The 17,523-nt window shown below is 38.0% G+C and overlaps 1 protein-coding gene across 5 annotated transcripts in view; it reads left to right on the top strand.

The window, feature by feature from the left end:
- ZFAT (zinc finger and AT-hook domain containing) overlaps positions 1 to 17,523 on the top strand; it is a 124,816-nt gene that overhangs the window by 47,649 nt on the left and 59,644 nt on the right. For 3 of the 5 annotated variants that reach the window (XM_027711338.2, XM_027711337.2, XM_039384376.1), the window contains 2 exons: positions 6,757 to 6,927; positions 12,052 to 12,312. In XM_027711338.2, coding sequence (XP_027567139.1) covers positions 6,774 to 6,927; positions 12,052 to 12,312 — 415 coding nt within the window. In that variant the 5' untranslated portion in view covers positions 6,757 to 6,773. Of the gene's footprint in view, positions 1 to 5,657; positions 6,240 to 6,756; positions 6,928 to 12,051; positions 12,313 to 17,523 lie in introns of those variants that run through there. The other 2 variants (XM_039384377.1, XM_027711339.2) reach the window with 2 other exon arrangements.

The raw sequence follows: 17,523 nt of genomic DNA, 5'->3' as shown, positions 1-17,523 counted from the left end.
AGGATCATCTGTTTTACAGGACTGTCTCTTGTAACTGTAAGGTTTTGTTTCTGAGAGCTGCAGTTGAGGCTGCCTTTAAAGTGTTTGACATAACTGAGAAATCTTTCAGAGAAAGCCTCTCCAAACCCTTATAACATGACTGCAAATTGGAAAGTTTGTTTTGCTATGGGCTCACCTTCTTTGAAGGGTCTTTTTGTTGCACAGATTCCTTTTTACTGCACAGGCTCTTGGGCAGGCCTGTTACTATTGAGATGTTTTAAAACTGTTGCTGCATTCTGCTTTTTATTTTTCAAGTTAATAAAATTACCCTTATTGACCTGCCTTACTGTGTTTTTACATTAAATTTGATGCAATTTACAATCTTCTTTTGTTTTCCTCCTTTGACAAAATTTCTACTAAAGCTTTCTTTCACTGCTGTTTAGTTGTGCTGGGTTTTTCCTTCCCCTTTCTAAAATCTTCTTTGATGATTAGCATCAATTATGATGCTTTTAAATAGCCCTCATGCTGCTTTCAAGGATTTTGCTCGTCTTGGAACCTTTTTAGTCCTTTTTGTGGTTTGTTTTGTTAAAGATGCTTTTTATCTTTTTATAGTTCACATTGTTGAAGTGAAACACAAACATTTGGCTCTTTATCACTCTTAAGAGGATTTTTGAGTACTTCTTTAATCAGGGTTACAGAGTAACTCTCAAGTAGTGTCACTTTGAAAGGGGTCTTGTGTTTTACTTCTGATAAAGTCAAAAACTGTCTCCTCATGTGGTTTCCCTGGCTGCATGCTGAGTGAAACAGTCATTAATAGTGTCTAAATATTTAATCTTGGCGTCCTGGCCCTGGCCTGACATTTAACCACTCTTCATAAGACTAATTAAAGCCTACATTATATGGTTGTTTCTGCCTTTGTAACCTTTTATCCCCTGCAGTGTCGCGGTCATTGCTGCCCTCATGGTCAGGTTGTTGCTCATGTGTAGTCCTGACACTGTGCTTTTCTCTGCATTGCATTTAATTTCCTCAGGAATTCTGTTACTTGTTAAAGTTGCCTGTTAATCAGATTTGACCCTAAGATGCTTCTAACAGACGGTATTGCTTCACAAACAATACATCCGACTTTGTCCTCAGTATTTTGAGGTGATAGTGACCCACAGGCATTACGACAGGGTTTGTCAGAAGCTCGTTTGAATGTGTGTCTGTCAGTAATCCTTGTCTGCAGCCAGGCATTCCCATTTTGACACCTTATTGAGCTTATTGCATTATTGCAGTAGTATGTAGATTTGTCTTTTAAAAGCAGCTACAAAACCAAATGAAAGAAATTGTTTTGGTCATTCCTGTTAACATTTTATTAACTTCTGTGTCACTCTTCATTTGAAAACAGTCTTCATGATTTTTACTTCTGCACTTTCATCTTTGTGGTCTTTTGCACCTATCACCTACTTAAAAGACTTATTAAAGACTTGTCACTCTTTAATTTAAAAACATTTTCATACTCCTTTAGATTTCCCACTGGTAAAGCCTGTGCTCCTCTGTTTTGATTTCTCAGCTTGTAATTTTCTCTTGGGTATGTACAGAGGTGAGAGCTTAGTTCTGCTCACAACAGCACTGTCATGAATTCATGTCCTAAGCATCTTAACTAGCGCTTTTTTCTCTCTGTCCTACTATATTTTTATTGTATAGATCGTAGAATCATAGAAGGGTTTAGATTGGAGGGGACCTTAAAAATCATCTAGTTCCAACCTCACTGTCAAGGACAGGGACACCTTCCACTAGACAAGGCTGCTCACAATCCCATCCAGCCTGGCCTTGGAACACTCCGGGGATGGGGCAGCCACAGCTTCTCTGGGCAACTTGTGCCAGTGACTCACCACCCTCACAGGAAAGGTATAGATTTTAAACTGTATTATTTCTTGATCAGAAACATTCTAGTTTTTGCAGGAATGCATCCTGTATCAACATTGCTGTAACTTTCTTCCTTCGTGTTGAAGTAAAAAGTGTTTGTGCCATTTAACTAATGATAATTAAATTACTCTGATTTTAGTCAGCAGCTAAAACTGAGAACAGCCATGGTCAGGGGCTCCTTTTCTTTGATTGAATGTGTTCTGTATTGCAGGTTTTGTCTCAGTAATTGTCTTATGCCGGTGAATTAAAATCCAGTGCTTACTCTTTAGAATAGTCCAAATTCAGGTGAAAGAAGACCTAAAATAGCTTAACATGCGATTGAAAATTTTGTATGTTTGAAATGGCATTGCAAATGAAAACTAGCTAACATTCAGAGAAGAGTAAGGTCTGATGTCTAAGTAATTACTTTTAATATATTTCACAGTCATATAGGATATCCTAATTCATTGTACTGTATGAGCCCATTCTTTTATGTTCTTCTTTTATGTTGAGGTCAAACCGTTTCCTTACTGAGAAATAATGTTTCTTGTATTAAACACAAATTATTGGCTTTTTACATGCTGCTTTCATATTAACTGTTATCTCACAATTTCAATGCTTCTACCTAAAAAAACTACCAAGGAAAGTCTTATTGTTCTTAAACTTTAGTATCTTACATGCTCAACATTTGTGTGTGAAGAGTTCTTTAACAAAACCAACCATTTTATTGGAAGAGTTGTGCCCACTTTTTATTGCACTTGATATTTGAACAGAAACTGCAAAAAGAAAGAAAAAACCTAACAAGACCCAGTCATAGTCTGATGAATAAGATTTTTAATTGCAGAAAATTCTTGTAGGTAAGGATTTGATGGTGATGAGGCAACAAAGTTTGTTTCAGCTCTGTGGAAGGAAATATGTGATTATTCATGTTCTGAACTTCATTGCTGTGTATTTTAGGGATGCATGAGTATGTGTGCTATCAAATTTGTTATTCCAAAGGCCAGCAGATATCCAATGAATTTTTATTTTTGTATTTAACTATGGAGTTCTAGTTCCTTTAACAGCTCTAGAACTTCAAAGGCATTTACAGAAGTTTTTAACTGTTGGCTACATTTCAAGGAGAGCAGAAAAGTTTTGGATACATTAGAATGACTTAGGGCATATAAATACAGATTTGTTTCCTTGTTCTGTGTTTCTTGTGAAAATAGGTATTAAAAGTAAAACAATACCCAACCCTGATCTTTCATTTTATGCAAAATGAAAGGTTTTAATTAGTTAAAATTAATTCTGGATTAAGTTTTGTCATAAAATTATTAAAAATATATATGACAGTAATATATAACCTGATTCCCTTAAATACTGTTATTTTCAGTGATTTTTCTAGGATAAGTCCTTCTTTCTTCCCTCTTCTCTCTTCCACATTCCAACTTTAAAGCAGAACAGGACAGATACTGTTTTATTCTTTGCAAAGGAGTTTGGGAATCAGGGAATCTGCTTCCTAGTCTGAAACTTGCTATTTGTTTTTAGTAATCCATTTATTGAACTCCCTGCAGACATGACTAGTGTAAAGGAAAAAGAATACTAATTAAGAAATATGCTGAGGTTTTGGGAAGAATTAAAAAAAAAATGGCTTCACTTATGTTATAGCTTCATTTTTCACATTTCCATTTAAGAAGAAAATTACTGGTATTATTTATTTCAATGTATGTTTAGCATAGTTTATATGGTCAAACTGAAGATAATGAATTACCACAAAGCACGTTTAGTGAATGGAATGTTCCAAATTGGTTTTGGCTGAAATTCCTGATGTTTGTGTACCTGCATACTTGATTACTGTTTCTTTCTTTCTTTGCATACTTAATAACTTCCTAATTAATTGCTCTGTTGATTTCCTACATAATTAATTATTCACTAATTAGCCATTGATTCCCTGCATAGTTAATTAACTTACTCCTTATTTGATTTTTACACTTAATTGACTATAATTCATTGCTTTATTGCTACACCACCTAATTAGCAACTGGTTAATCAATTATTGTTTGCTTGTTCCATACTTGTTTAGTCTGGTGATCAGCACAGTTTATCCTCAGCTCTCTGACCTCCTTTTCCAGTCATTCTTGCTAAAATAATTTCTTTGCTCAGTTTGGTTTCCATCTCTCCTCTGAGCAAAGCACACACATCTTCTGTGTGATCTGCTCCCTGCACCTTCACTAACACACCATCCTCTGCCTCTTGTTCTCTTCTGGAGTTGGTCCAGCTTTGCTTCTGTTTGATGGTTTTGGTAATCAGATACTTTAAACAACCACGGAGACCCTTGGGGATTCTTCTTGCCCTTCTGCCCATCTCCAAGTCCTCCCTGGGAGGAGTGAGAGATAAGGGGGTGTGCAAGTACTGATTACAGCTGCTGAAGGAGGAGCAGTGAGCCTGAGCTTCCAGGGAAAACAACCAGCAGGTCAGGAAGCAGAAACAAGTGACAAATAAAACCTCAAAACAGAAGTGGCAGCTAAATCATGGAATTTCAGTAATTTTCAGTCATTTCAGTTAAACCTTTAGGTAAATGCTCATAGGTTTTATTGTGGATCTTAAATGTGCATTTGCATGTAAAGAAAACAGTTGTCATCCACTTTATCACAAACAAGCTTCATTCACTTAAAAAAGAAAATAAAAGAATGGTGCTAACTAGAGCAGAACTAGTTCAAAGGAACATTTCCATTAAAAACATGCTGCAATCAAAATAGAAATGTCTGTGTGCCCGAGAGAGCAGAAAGGCTGAGAAGGAACCCCACCGAGCCCCTAAGAACACGCCGAGTGTACCGTACATTTACATGGCTGCCTATGTGTAACATAGAGGGTGTGACAAACAATAGGAGCAGCATTGGAGTTGTTTTTCAGAGGTGTTTTGAAAGAGATGAAGGCGTAGTCTGCCTTTGAGTTTTGAGGTGTGCTTTTTGTATATTTCAAGTGCGCGTAACTGTAAAAGAGAGACATCTCTCCTGTTCTTAAATTTCAGGACACTTTAAAGAAGGATTTTTCTTGAGTGGGGGGGGACTGTATAATTAATGTGTCATGAGGGAAGTGGAATAATGCTGTATAGGGTAGTGATCTTTGCTTAGGATTGTTTTGAAAATAGATCCCAAAATACAGCTCCCCTGTTCTCTTACCCCTGGATTCATCCCAAAGTTCACAAAATATCACTTTTGTTTCTGTACTTATTCATCTGATCTGTGATTTGGTTGTACCTCAAATGGTATTGCTTGTTCCAGGTTGGTTTCAGTGGGTGTATGGCCCTAATTTTCTGTAGGGAGTGTAGGAGTTGACACCAGTCTTTGGGGCAGGACTTTATGCGTGTCCTGGGAGAACAAGCATGTTGTTAAAACTGGCTTCTCATTATTGTTAGGTTTCATTGGACACTGAAGGGAGCAAGGCAGGGACTGTTGAAAAATCAAACCATTAAACCACATAACAGCAGTTTTAGAAAGAACAAAGTCCTCTTAATTTCTCTGCCAAAAAATTTTGAGCTTTTTTTTTAGCTGAGATTATATTAATCCTTCTTTACTGTTACTTGCATTCCTGAGGCTTTGCTTGCATATCACGCCTCAAGTACATGTGAATTTAAAAAAACCCAAAAAACCAAAGTTTTGCCTAAAATGTTGTCAAATTTCTGTTTAAAGCATTGTCCAAGGAGAGCTTTAATGAAATTTGTTGTTTGCTGCTGCTTTGAAGGTTTTTCGTTTGTTGGGTTTTTTTCTTTTTGAATCAACAGGAACTTTTCATGGAATTTCTATGTCGAAGTGTATGAAATACCCAGATGGTTTTGTTATTTTTGAACGTTAATATTGCCTCTGAGGCTGATACTTGCTCCGATAAGAGCACAGTTTTTGTCCCCTCTTAAATTTTCCTCCTATTCCTGCCCATTTTTCTTCATGAAGATGGGTCAAAATGAGGCCTGATACTTTTCAAGCATATTGGGATAGAAGCAGAAAAAAGCGGTGGTTGTACAATTCTGAAGTGAATGACCTGGAGGAGGAAGGATGTGATGACATGGCTGTGACTGTCATATGATGAACCACTTTGTGGTTGGCAGCACTGCAGATGTTTTGACCTTCCTCTCCACTCTTTCATTATGGCGGAGCCACATCTAAGGAAAATGACCCCTGAAACCACACACTTAACATTTGTAGCTCAAGATTTGTGCCTGTGGTAATGTTCTAGGGCAAAAATGACACATCAAAGCATACTTTTTTTATAAAAATATAATTATTTTTTACTATAGTGAAGAAGTTTTATCTTTCATAGTATTTAATTTTGCCTCCCTTCTTTTGTTTCCAGCACTTACACAAGTAATTAGAGAGTTAGACTTGCTTAGGTGTGAGGTAAGTAGAAAAGTCAAGTATATAAAAAGTAACAGTGAGGTCCGTGAGCATAAATTAGGATTTGGAGCCCAACTGTATTTCAGAACTGCTTTATAGGACAAAATATTTTGCATTTATACTAATGTGGTACACAGCAAAGCTGGACAAGGACTTCATGTCTTATATAATTTTACCATGTGTTTGAAAATATATAAAATTGTAACGTTGTCTGAGGCTGGAAGTGAGAAATAGGTCTTTATCTGTTCTACTTACTTTTGGGTCTTGTTAGAAAATTTCTAAGATTTAAGCCAGAAGTTTTTAGCCCTATGACGATCTGGGTAGGAGTTTAACCATTTCTTAAATTAATTCATTCTGGGATGTATTATGAATGTGTTCATTTAATGGTATAACATTCTTTGTTTCACCTCATTACTGTCTGTTAGGTGTATTAAGTAACCAAAACCTCAATAACTACTGGTAACACAAATAATTTAAATTTGAAAATATTAATTACTTATTTTTAAACTTGTTTTTTCAGGGATCAATTCCATCTTCATGTGTAAGCTTTGTAACTTATTTTCGCCAAATCAGTCCGAACTATTGTCTCATGTCTCCGAGAAGCACACAGAAGAAGGAACCAATGTGGATGACATCATTATTCCTCTCCAGCCTCTAACTGTGCCCACAAACACAGGCAAAGATGGAGAAGGTACATTCATAAATTGAGAGGAATGTAATTTTCAGTGTTACTTGCTTTTTTAATAAAGCTTGTGGTGTGATGATTCTGTGTTGTGTATAGAATGATTTATGTAGTTTGATTTTATAATAATCACTCTACAATTCATTCAGCACAGAATAGATCGTATGACAGATGTGGATAAACTCAACATGTCAGAGGGGATGATGACATTGGTTCATTGTCAGTTTTAAATGTCAAGTACAGCAAAGTCTGCTTCCTACAGCTTTAATTTGAGCTGTGTAATATAGCAGTGGGAAGATTGTGTAACACCAGTGGAAAGCAACCAGGGCACCATGGACGAGAGTGTGTCTTGAGGCTTAGATGTGCTTCTTGAGTTGTCTGACTTGTTTGTTGTGATTTGGGTAATATTAATAGTTCTGTTTCAACAAGGAAGTGGCACAATTAATAATTTATAACTGTTTTGATATTGACAGTGGTAAATACAGCAGTCTGGTAGTCAGAGGTTGAATTACTTATACAGAACAATTTTACTCTGCAGTGTCAGAAGTTACATTCATTCCATTCCATTTTTAACTGATTATAATTGCCATCCCTTGGAATATTAGCAATGGAATAAAAATAATTCAGACTTTATAATTATATCTTCTTTTATACCCTTACTGAGTAATGGATTTATATTTTAGACAAACCTCTTATTTAACACAAGTACTAGGATTTTCTAGTCATGATTTCTGGATTTAAAAAGCTGTGTGCTTATGAGTCAAAAGCACTCTAATATCATACTTTAAAGAATTTTTTTAACATTAACATTTGCATGTGATTTTTCTTCACTTATTTACCAGCAGTAATTCAGTAATTATATTAACTTCATCAGCGTAAGAAGATATTTCTAATAAAGATCATACAGTATTCCATTACAGCTGCTATGTCCTCATATGGTTGGTGAGGAAGATTCACGCCAGATTATTATTTCACACAATGCCCAAAATTACCAGTGCCTTGGGAGATGATGAATAAATTTCAAATCAGGTTTCAAAATGCAATTCTAATTTTATTTGAATTGCATAGAATGAGTTCCTCTAGCATGCAGAAGGCATCTTCGATTTTTACATCTTTGTTTCCTGTTATCCCTTCACTATTTAGTGAATATAGGAATTGGGAAGAGTTCTTCTTTCAAGGCATTAATTTTTCCCTCTTGTTATGGAATCTGCAGCAGCTAAAAAGTTTATAGTGTAGAATTTTTTGTCAGTGAACCAGTCTCTATAGTAATTCAGTATTGTCACTGAAAGGAGAAATAATTGATGAATGACAGTCTTAGAAATTACAATTTCCTTTTAGTTCTTGGTGACTAATAGATGAACATCTTTTTGTCTTTCGAAAGTCCAGTGTCTCTTCCAAGTATTGGTAAATGCTGTAGCTATTCCACAGTTGGTATAGATGAGTGAATGCTGAGTTGCTAATGGAGCTCTTTGTTCTGCCCGAGTAATAAATTAATGATTTTATAAGTATTGTGGACAAGTAAAGTGCTAGGCAAGTAATCTGTGTTTATTACTCTAATGTTATTTTATTGACAGTGCTCTCTGCTGAATTTTGTTTAGTCATGCCACTTTCCCATTGTTAAGTCATGATCTGTTTAGAGTTGACTTGTCCTAAACATTTTGGTAGGACAGTGTTGGAATTTTGTTATTAAGTAGGACCAAGGGTACCAGGCAGATGCTGCTGTTACACAACAGTGCATAGGTCACATTTTGTCCAGCGCTGGAGTGTGACATCTTTGCTTGGGAAATGACAGGTATTTACTGGGAACTGTAGTCACTCCAGTTTTTTGTAGGGCTTCCTTTCATAACTTTGCACGATGATCTCCATTTCCTTCAAAGTGCTTCTGAAAACTCTGCTCTTTTTTTGCTTCTAGTTAGTCAGATTGGTGAAGATTTGGGGGACAGCATCAATGACCCTGGCTTCATCTATTCATAATGTTCCACAATGATCCATTCCCTGATGGATCACTGTTTGGTTTAGGCTATATCTGCATTATGGGATACATGCTCTGTCAGTTATGAAACCTTGAAGAAAGTTACAGTCTGCGTATCATAATTTCCTCTGAGAAGTTTATCTGATTAAGGTCACTTAAAACCATGGCATGTGCCTGAGCCTCATCCTTGCTTGAACACAGGACACAACCAGAGCAGACATTGACTCGAGGGATAAGAGGTGTTCTGGGTGCTGTGATACACAGACAGAACAGTAACAGGATAAGGCTGTGGATGAGATGTGTTTGTATGACACCTTATGTAGAAGATTCTGAATACAACCGTGTACTGTTGTGATGAATGAAATATAAGCTTTTTACACTGACGCTTGAGGAAGGATTCATGTCGCATAATGCATTGACCTGCTAAGATTTGCTCAGGATATTTAAGTGAACACCTGCACTTGTGACTTCTGACAGAGTTCTTGTATTAAATAGATTGATTTGGAGAAGCTTATGTGAATTATTCCTGTGAAGGAACAGTACAAAAATAGACATATAGTTTATTTCATTATTTTCTTTTTGAAGTGCCTTTTTTATGTCTTTGAGTACATAATTATACAGCACAGTACAGAATGTCTTCCCTGAATATTTCCACTGCTCATCCAATACCAGTCAGCATAAAGTTTGGTGTCAGTGAGTCTGTAATGAGTGTAAAATCCCCAGAAACAACTAATTTGTTCTTGGGGGAACAGGATCTTACTTTACAATCTTTTTAATGACCAATTTAAGACTTCTATTTCTGACTAAGCGTCCTTGAAATAAGCGTTAGGCTTTTTTCATTATTTATTTAATACACTGCTTTATTTTTAACAGTTAAGCAGATTCTTTTTTCTAGCAAGTGATGTTTGATTAACTTGGTTATATGCTGGCAGATGAATGACAATGTGCTACTATTAAATTACTGTGTGTTGTTAATCTTAGGTGGTGCTTTGAGCAGTGTTAAGGACTCACTGGGGCCAAGCTGGATAGAGAGGAAGCTGGAATTTATGGTCATGTGCATCATTAAAAATTTAATTCTGGCTAGCTCAAAGTATCTTGCAATATATTTTGTCCTGGAAAGAGGAAACCAAGGAGCAGGGAAAAGAAAGGACTGTGATAAGCCTCAGGAGTTCTGGTGATGTGTATCAGTGGCTCGTATGAGCCCTCCTATTCCTGTGTTGCTGCCTTGCACTTGCCACCAAACCCACTTAAATGTTTGGGAACTGCTGTAAATTCTCCTACTGGTGGGCACATTTACAAACATTTGTAAAATTTGCACATCCTTTATATATTTGCCACGCCATTAGTAGTCACAGTGATAAGAACTGCAATTTTTGTAAGCCATAGCAGAGGATCTACCACCAGCCCTCTAAAGCAGTACTTTTCACAGTTCCACCTACATGCAAGATTTTGTTTCAATTTCTACCTCAGTGCGAAAGTGCTGCTCTGTTTTTCCTGAAGTTTACATTAAAACGGTCAGGAAGAGCCATGTCTTTGACCTGGTTTTTCTTCATTTATTTTGTTGGGTAATCTGATGATTGCATTGTAAAAGAATGAAAGGAATATCATACACAGAGAATATGGTGGCTGCATTCACTCTTGCAATCATGGGATTTAATTATTTTACAGTAACTTGAGCAGTATGCATGTCTGTATTCCTCATGTTGGATACATTAGCAAAGTGTGAGCTTTTGACATGTTGACGTGAAGATAATTATTGTTTGTTGCCTTGTTTTAATTTTATGTTAATTTCTTCAACGCCAGGCACCAAATACTGATTGCTGTGATCGATGGATATCAAAATAACCTGAATGGTAGCAAAGAGAAGTTTTGAGAGCACTGAAATCACCCCTTTCTTTTTGGCTGATAGTTGACAAACTACTTTTGCTGGAGTAGCACAAAAGTTCAGGGCACTGATGGAGAGTTGCAAAAACTTATGAGGAAAGGGTTGCTTTTTTTTCTGTTCATAATGAGGTTTTTGATGTTTTTATTGCATTTATTTAAGCAGACAGGTACTCAATCATTACTGTAAGAAGACAGAATGCTTTCTTTTTCATTTGATAGTAATTACGTGATTAACTCAAAGCTGTGGTCTCTGAATGTGGGCTTTTGTTTGCCTGGTATACTTAGGGAAATACTGGAGAGATTATGAATAAGATGCTGCCCCCCCTTCCTGTTCTCCTACGTCATCCTCCCTTAAGGTGCCTTGAGGTCATTTATTTTTCCATATGCTCTAAATCGGCCAGTTCAATAAGGTCTTCTGGCACCTGGACTTGAAAATTATTTGTGGCTTATTTTGTTTTTGGTTTGTTTTTTTTTAATATTCTGTCTTTTTCTGATTTTTCAGACTTTTACACTGCCAATCTCAATTTGTCAGAATCTGTGATTCTACAGCAGTGATAAAAGAAACATTAAGCAAGAAATACAGTTTATATTGTCAGGCATTTCTGTGCACTACATCTCATTGATTTAATCAATATTTCCTCTACAGAAATATGGAAATGTAAAATTATATTAGGAGTTGTGGATGACTTCTGATTTTAATTAAGGAAACATTTTTGCATGACCTCTGGAATTTATTTGTGACCAACAATTTTTTTTGCCAACTTTTGGGTAGAAAGTTCTAACAATAAAGAACCACAGGAAATCTTAGGGAGTAATTGTTAAATATATTAAATGGACAATAAGCTTTTGCTTTTAAAATATGAATTCTTTTTCTCTGATGTCTGATTACATCTCAAGACAAATAATTTCTGATTTAAATTAACAGGCTTTTCGTAAAGTGTCAGAACACAGTAAAACAACTTCGTAGAATACATGTGCTGCTACAGTTACACAACAGTCTAGGAGAGCTCTTGCAGTGTAATTTATGTAAAACTGTGGCACTTTGACATCTGCTGATCTCAATAGCACAAACATTATTGCTTTGCAGCCACCAGAAATGCCAACAAGTACCACTGCTTGAAATAAATTTGTGTGAAGCTAACCTTTTCTTAAGCTTTCGGGATAGAGTCTCTCAAACTTCATTTCGTGTACCTGTTTTTCAAAAATCAGAGGGATATTAGCTAATTAGCTGTAGCATTTAATTATAGCTTCCTTTAAACTTTAACTTTCTTCTCTAGAGCTTCTTGTAGCGAAGAGGAAAAGGGGCAGACCTAAAGGGTCTACTAAGAAGTTTTGTGTGGATGAAGATGTGGCAGAAAACAACCCTGTTCCAAGTGAAGAAACTCCCCCTGGAACAGAAGAGGGCCCAGAACTGTCTGAAGTCTCACCAGGCAGCTTGGAATGTAGGAAATGCAATCGGAAGTTCTCCAACACACGTCAGCTCACTAAACATATCTGCATTATTGTCTTAAATGAAGGAGAGGAAGAAGGAGATGGAGGTAAGAAAATGGTGAACAAAAATATTTGAAACATTTGTGGAACAGTGTGTTCCCACCGTGAGACCTGACCTGTAATCCCCAGTGTTGGGTTTTAAGTGGAATGGAGTTGTCTGTTTCTTGTAACACAAAAAGCATTTTGAAGCAAAACTGAGCATAGAGTCAGACAAAGTATTCAGGTTTTTTTTTCAAAATAGTTAAAATGTTTATTGCACTTACGATTGTCTTAAAACTCCCTAAAATGCTTGTTTTGCATTAGCAACTGTTCTGTTTCTCACAAAGAGGGTTGCAGTTTTTCAGTGAGAAAAGGCCACACAGGTAAGTATCACATAGGTGAGAAAGGATGATCCTGTACAGGTGTTTCTGTCCTGTGACTTGGGAAACCTCAATTCTGTTCTATCCTTTTGACACTTTTAGAGTCTGCTTTTCTGGATGGCTTGTTTTATTGTATAAAAAATAATGCCAAACTCACCTCTTCTTTTTTACATAACTTTATGCAAATAACTCTCCTTGGCATATAAGAGTTCATTGTTTAAATTTAGCTTTAAGATTGAGTTGAATATATCCAGCCTCTCAAAGTTTTAGAGTAGAACAGAGCACAATAGAGTATTTTCAGTCAGGAGGAACCTACAATGACCATGTAGTCCAACTACCTGACTAGTTTAGGGCTGATTAACAGTTAAAGCATATTGTTAAGGGCATTGCTAAATATTTCTTAAAGATTGACAGGCTTGGGGTGTCAACCACCAATCTAAAAAACCTGTTGAAAAAGGCAACAGTGAATATTCATTTAGAATAGAATAGTTGAAAGGGACTATTAGTCATCTAGTCCAGCTGCCTATTTAACTTGGCTAGGAGGTGAATGTCACATTCATACAAAGCAATGACCGTGTCCAAATTGTCTATGTAAGTTTTGTGTTTCTGTTAAAATTCACTTTTTGCCTTAGCCACAGTTGCTCAGTATGATATCCTGTTGATTCTATTTGCAAACAAAATTTGCCATTGATTTTTTTTCCAGCTTTCTTATACCCTTTTGTATCCAGTCTGCCATTAGGATACACAACTACTATGACTATTTTACTTTCAGTGATATGGAGAGTTTAACTTTTGTGGCAAAACCTAATTAAAATAAGTTTAGAATACATTGACAGGGCAGAGAAACTCTTGCTTTGATAAAGGACCTGGTTATATTTTACTATCATCAGTGGTAGGATTTTTCAGCTGTCCATAGTGACTGTTACTTCAGCTGTCTCACCTCTGACATCCCAAGTGTCCGTGCCCTTTACTGTTTGTATGTGCTAGGTCCAGTGTTCACATTTGCATTATTTTGACAATGTTGCCTTTTCTTATGTCCTTTTAAAAGTACTAACTCAAATTAACCGTTCTTGACCTGTTAGCTCATTAGAGTTCCCAAGTCTTATCTTCGTTTGTTTCGCTATACACTGCCTGATTTTTCAAACTAAATTGCTCATCCTTTTCCTTCTTTGTAAAGAAAATAACCTCAGTTTTGGGCAGATGAAACATCTTTTGTGTATTCTCTGGTAAAAGCAAACCAATCAAGCAATTAAGTTGTTCATGAGCAGCAAAGGGGTTCCAGTTGTTAGTGAGCTAGAAGGTCTCCAGCCCAAAGCTTCCTATCGACACTCCCGCCCAACTTAGTGTCATCTGCCAATTTGCTAATGATAGACTCGATCCCCTCATCCAGATTGTCCGTAAAGATATTAAACAGGACTGGGCCCAACACTGATCCCTGGGGGACACCACTCATGACCGGCCAACTGGATGCAGCACCATTCACCACCACTCTCTGGGCCTGGCCCTGCAGCCTGTTCCTGACCCAGCACAGAGTGCCCCTGTCCAAGCCACGGGCTGCCAGCTTTTTCAGGAGAATGTTGTGGGATACAGTGTCAAAGGCTTTGCTGAAGTCCAGGTAGACACATCCACAACCTTCCTCTCATCCACCAGGTGCGTCACCTGCTCATAAAAGCAGATCAGGTTGTTCAGGTAACCTGCCTTTCCTAAACCCGTGCTGGCTGGGCATGTTCCCCTGTCCATCCTGTAGGTGCTGTGTGATGGCACTTGGGATGATCTGCTCCATGACCTTGTCAGGTGCCAAGGTCAGACTGACGGACCTGTAGTTTCCCATATCTTCCCTCTCTTATGCATGTGCGTCACATTGGCCAACTTCCAGTCATCTGGGACCTCCCTAGTTAGCCAGGACTGATGGTAAATGGAGAGTGGCTTGGCAAGCTCTTCCTCCAGCTCCCTCAGAACTGAGCACAGAGTCAAGGTGCACCCACCCAGTGCCAAGTACAGGGGGATGGTCGCTGCCCTGGTCCTTCTGGCCACACTATTGCTGATACACCCCAGGTGCCATTGGCCTTCTTGCCCACCTGGGCACAAACTGGCTCATGTTTAGCTGCTGTCAACCAGTACCACCAGGTCCTTTTCCAATGGGCAGTTTTCCAGCTACTCTGCCCCAGCCTGTAGCACTACCTGAGGTGGTTGTGACCCATGGGCAGGGCTTGGCACTTTGCCTAATTGAATCTCATACAGTTGGCCTCTGCCCATCGAACCAGCCTGTCCAGATCCCTCTGCAGAGCCCTCCTGGTTCATACCATGGCATAAATTTATTTTTTTTTCTGTTCTGTTTTTTCCTGTTCTTAATGATTCCTCAGATTAGGTTGAATTTCCTGACTACTGCTTACTACTGAATTTATGTTTTCAGGAAAGTATTTAGAAAGACAAATCTTTCCTGTATTGTAAGAGTCAATTTAGAGCTCATTATTCTATCAGTAAAGCTGTTTTCTTTATGTGCCTTTCTTAGCATTTATTGTCACTGCAGGTGGGAGTCTGTTCCAAATTAACGCTGCTCTGCACATGTATTTATTTACACTGGGTTTTCTAAGCTTTAGTTATACTTAGCAAAGATCAAGTAAGGAGTTTTGGAAAGCCTGTCCCAGCTCTGGAGCCCCCAGCACTGAAAGGAAACAAGCCTGTCCAGAGGACAGTTGATTAGAGCAATGGAACACCTCTCCTGTTAGGAAAGGCTGAAAGAATTGGGATTGTTCAACCTGGAAAAGAGAAGACTTCAGGGTGACCTCATTGCAACCTTCCAGTATCTGAAGGGACCCTACAAGAAAGATGGAGAGGGACTTTTTACAAGAGCATATAGTGACAGGACAAGGGGGAATAGCTTTAAACTGAAAGAGAGTAGATTTAAATTAGATATTAGGAGTAAATTATTGTGAGGTGGTGAGGCACTGGAACAGATTACCCAGGGAAGTTGGGGCTGCCTCATCCCTGGAAGTGTTCAAGAACAGGTAGGATGGGGCTTGGAGCAACCTGGTCTAGTGAAAGGGGTCCCTGCCAGTGGGGTTGGAACGAGATGATCTTTAAGGTTCCTTCCAACCCAAACCATTCCATGATTCTGTGATACACAGATGATGGTGTTGCTGTCTCAGTACACAGTGCTGCAAGTTTTACACCAGTTATTTATTTTGTGTGTGTGTTTTTGTCTCTGTATAATGTTCAGTGAATATTTTGGTTGCTTGAGCAGATGTGATTGATACCAACATTTCCAAGAGTAAATTATCCCTGACATAAAAACTTTTTGAAATCACACTTATTTTGCTGTACGTAAAAAAAAAAAGACTGAAACTTCTAATTTGGTGAGATTCCACTGTTGCTGAAGTTCTTAGAGCTGGATGGACAGTTTTACTGAAGGCCTGTGAATCTTCCAGAGTTGCAATACCTGCTCTCACATTTCAGACATTGTAGTTCAGAGCAGATAGCTAAAAATCACAAGGAGTTTGAGCCATAGGTTCTTCTTTAGTCTTTGACATGTTACATAATACATTCAGGTTGGTTTTTATTTCCCCTTTTATCCATGTCTTTCCAACTTGAAGTTAATTTTCAAATGCTTCTAGGATTTTTCTATAGTTCGTTTTTTTTTACTACTTTCTCATATTTTTCATTTCTTACAAAACTTAGCACTATATGGACATTTGATTAATAATCAGTATGTTTTCATTTTCACTGTGTCTGGCTGCAATGGAGTTAATTTCCTTTTGTAGCAGCTCATATGATGCAGTGTTTTATATTTGTGACCAAAATAATGTTTTAACTATTGATAAAATATGCTAAACATACAAATATTGAAAAGATATATATTGCAATTCTATGTGATATTCTTTATTGAGAGAAACGTAATATGCGTTATGAGCTGAAGCTCAAATATTCATAAAGGTTTCCAAGTAATAAAATGTTTTGCTGTCTTTTATAGGTCTTCAAGGAAAGTGTTGAAAACCGTAACATAATGGACATTTATAATTAAAATGAATAAATTGGTGCAAAATTCTATTGAAACTGAAGTGTGTATTGTCAGAGGAATATTTAAAAGACACAACAGGTCTCTGATGTTCTTTACTTCTGTGATTAGTGATCCACATTGACCTCTCAAGAGATCAGTGTCTCGGTGATGGTTGTCCCACTCTTTCAGGAGTCACCAGGCCTTACTGGTTGCTGACATCCTCTGTGCATCTAATTTGATCCTTTGATGCTGATGATTGCCCTCACTTTGTGAGCTCAGTCATTAAAACAGCAAAAAAAAAGTGACTTAATTTTTTGCAAATGTGGTGGGTTGACCCTGGTTGGACTCCAGGTGCTCAGGTGCCCAGTGAAGCCACTCTGTCGCTCCTCTCCCTCAGCTGGACTGGGGAGAGATCACTCACCAGTTACCATCACAGGCCAAACAGACACAATCAGGGGAAATCAGTTTATTACCACTTGAATCAGAGCAGGATAATGAGTAATGAAACCAAATCTTAAAGCACCTTTGCCCTATCCCTCCCTTTTTCTTGAGCTCAATTTCACTCTCCCCCCCAGCAATGCAGGAGGATGGGGAATGGGGGCTGTGGTCAGTTCATCACATGTTGTCTCTGCTCCTGCTTCCTCTGGAGGGGAATGACTCCTCAGACTCTTCTCCAGTGTGGGGTCCCTCTCCCATGGGAGCTAGTCCTTCATGAACTGCTCCAGCATGAGTCCCCCATGGGGTCACAAGTCCTGCTCTGGCCTGGGCTCCTGTCTCCACAGGTCCATGAGTCCTGCAAGGAGCCTGCTGCAGTGTGGACTTTGCACAGGGTCACAGCTTCTTTCAGGCACCCCCCTGGTGTGGAGTCCTCCAGTGTGGAGTCCTGCAGGAGCTGCAGATGG

Source organism: Pipra filicauda, unplaced genomic scaffold (assembly GCF_003945595.2).
Source record: "Pipra filicauda isolate LSUMZ 115617 unplaced genomic scaffold, ASM394559v2 scaffold34_size3990699_pilon, whole genome shotgun sequence".
Classification (NCBI taxonomy): Eukaryota; Metazoa; Chordata; class Aves; order Passeriformes; family Pipridae; genus Pipra; species Pipra filicauda.
This window is presented reverse-complemented; position numbering and strand designations above follow the sequence as displayed.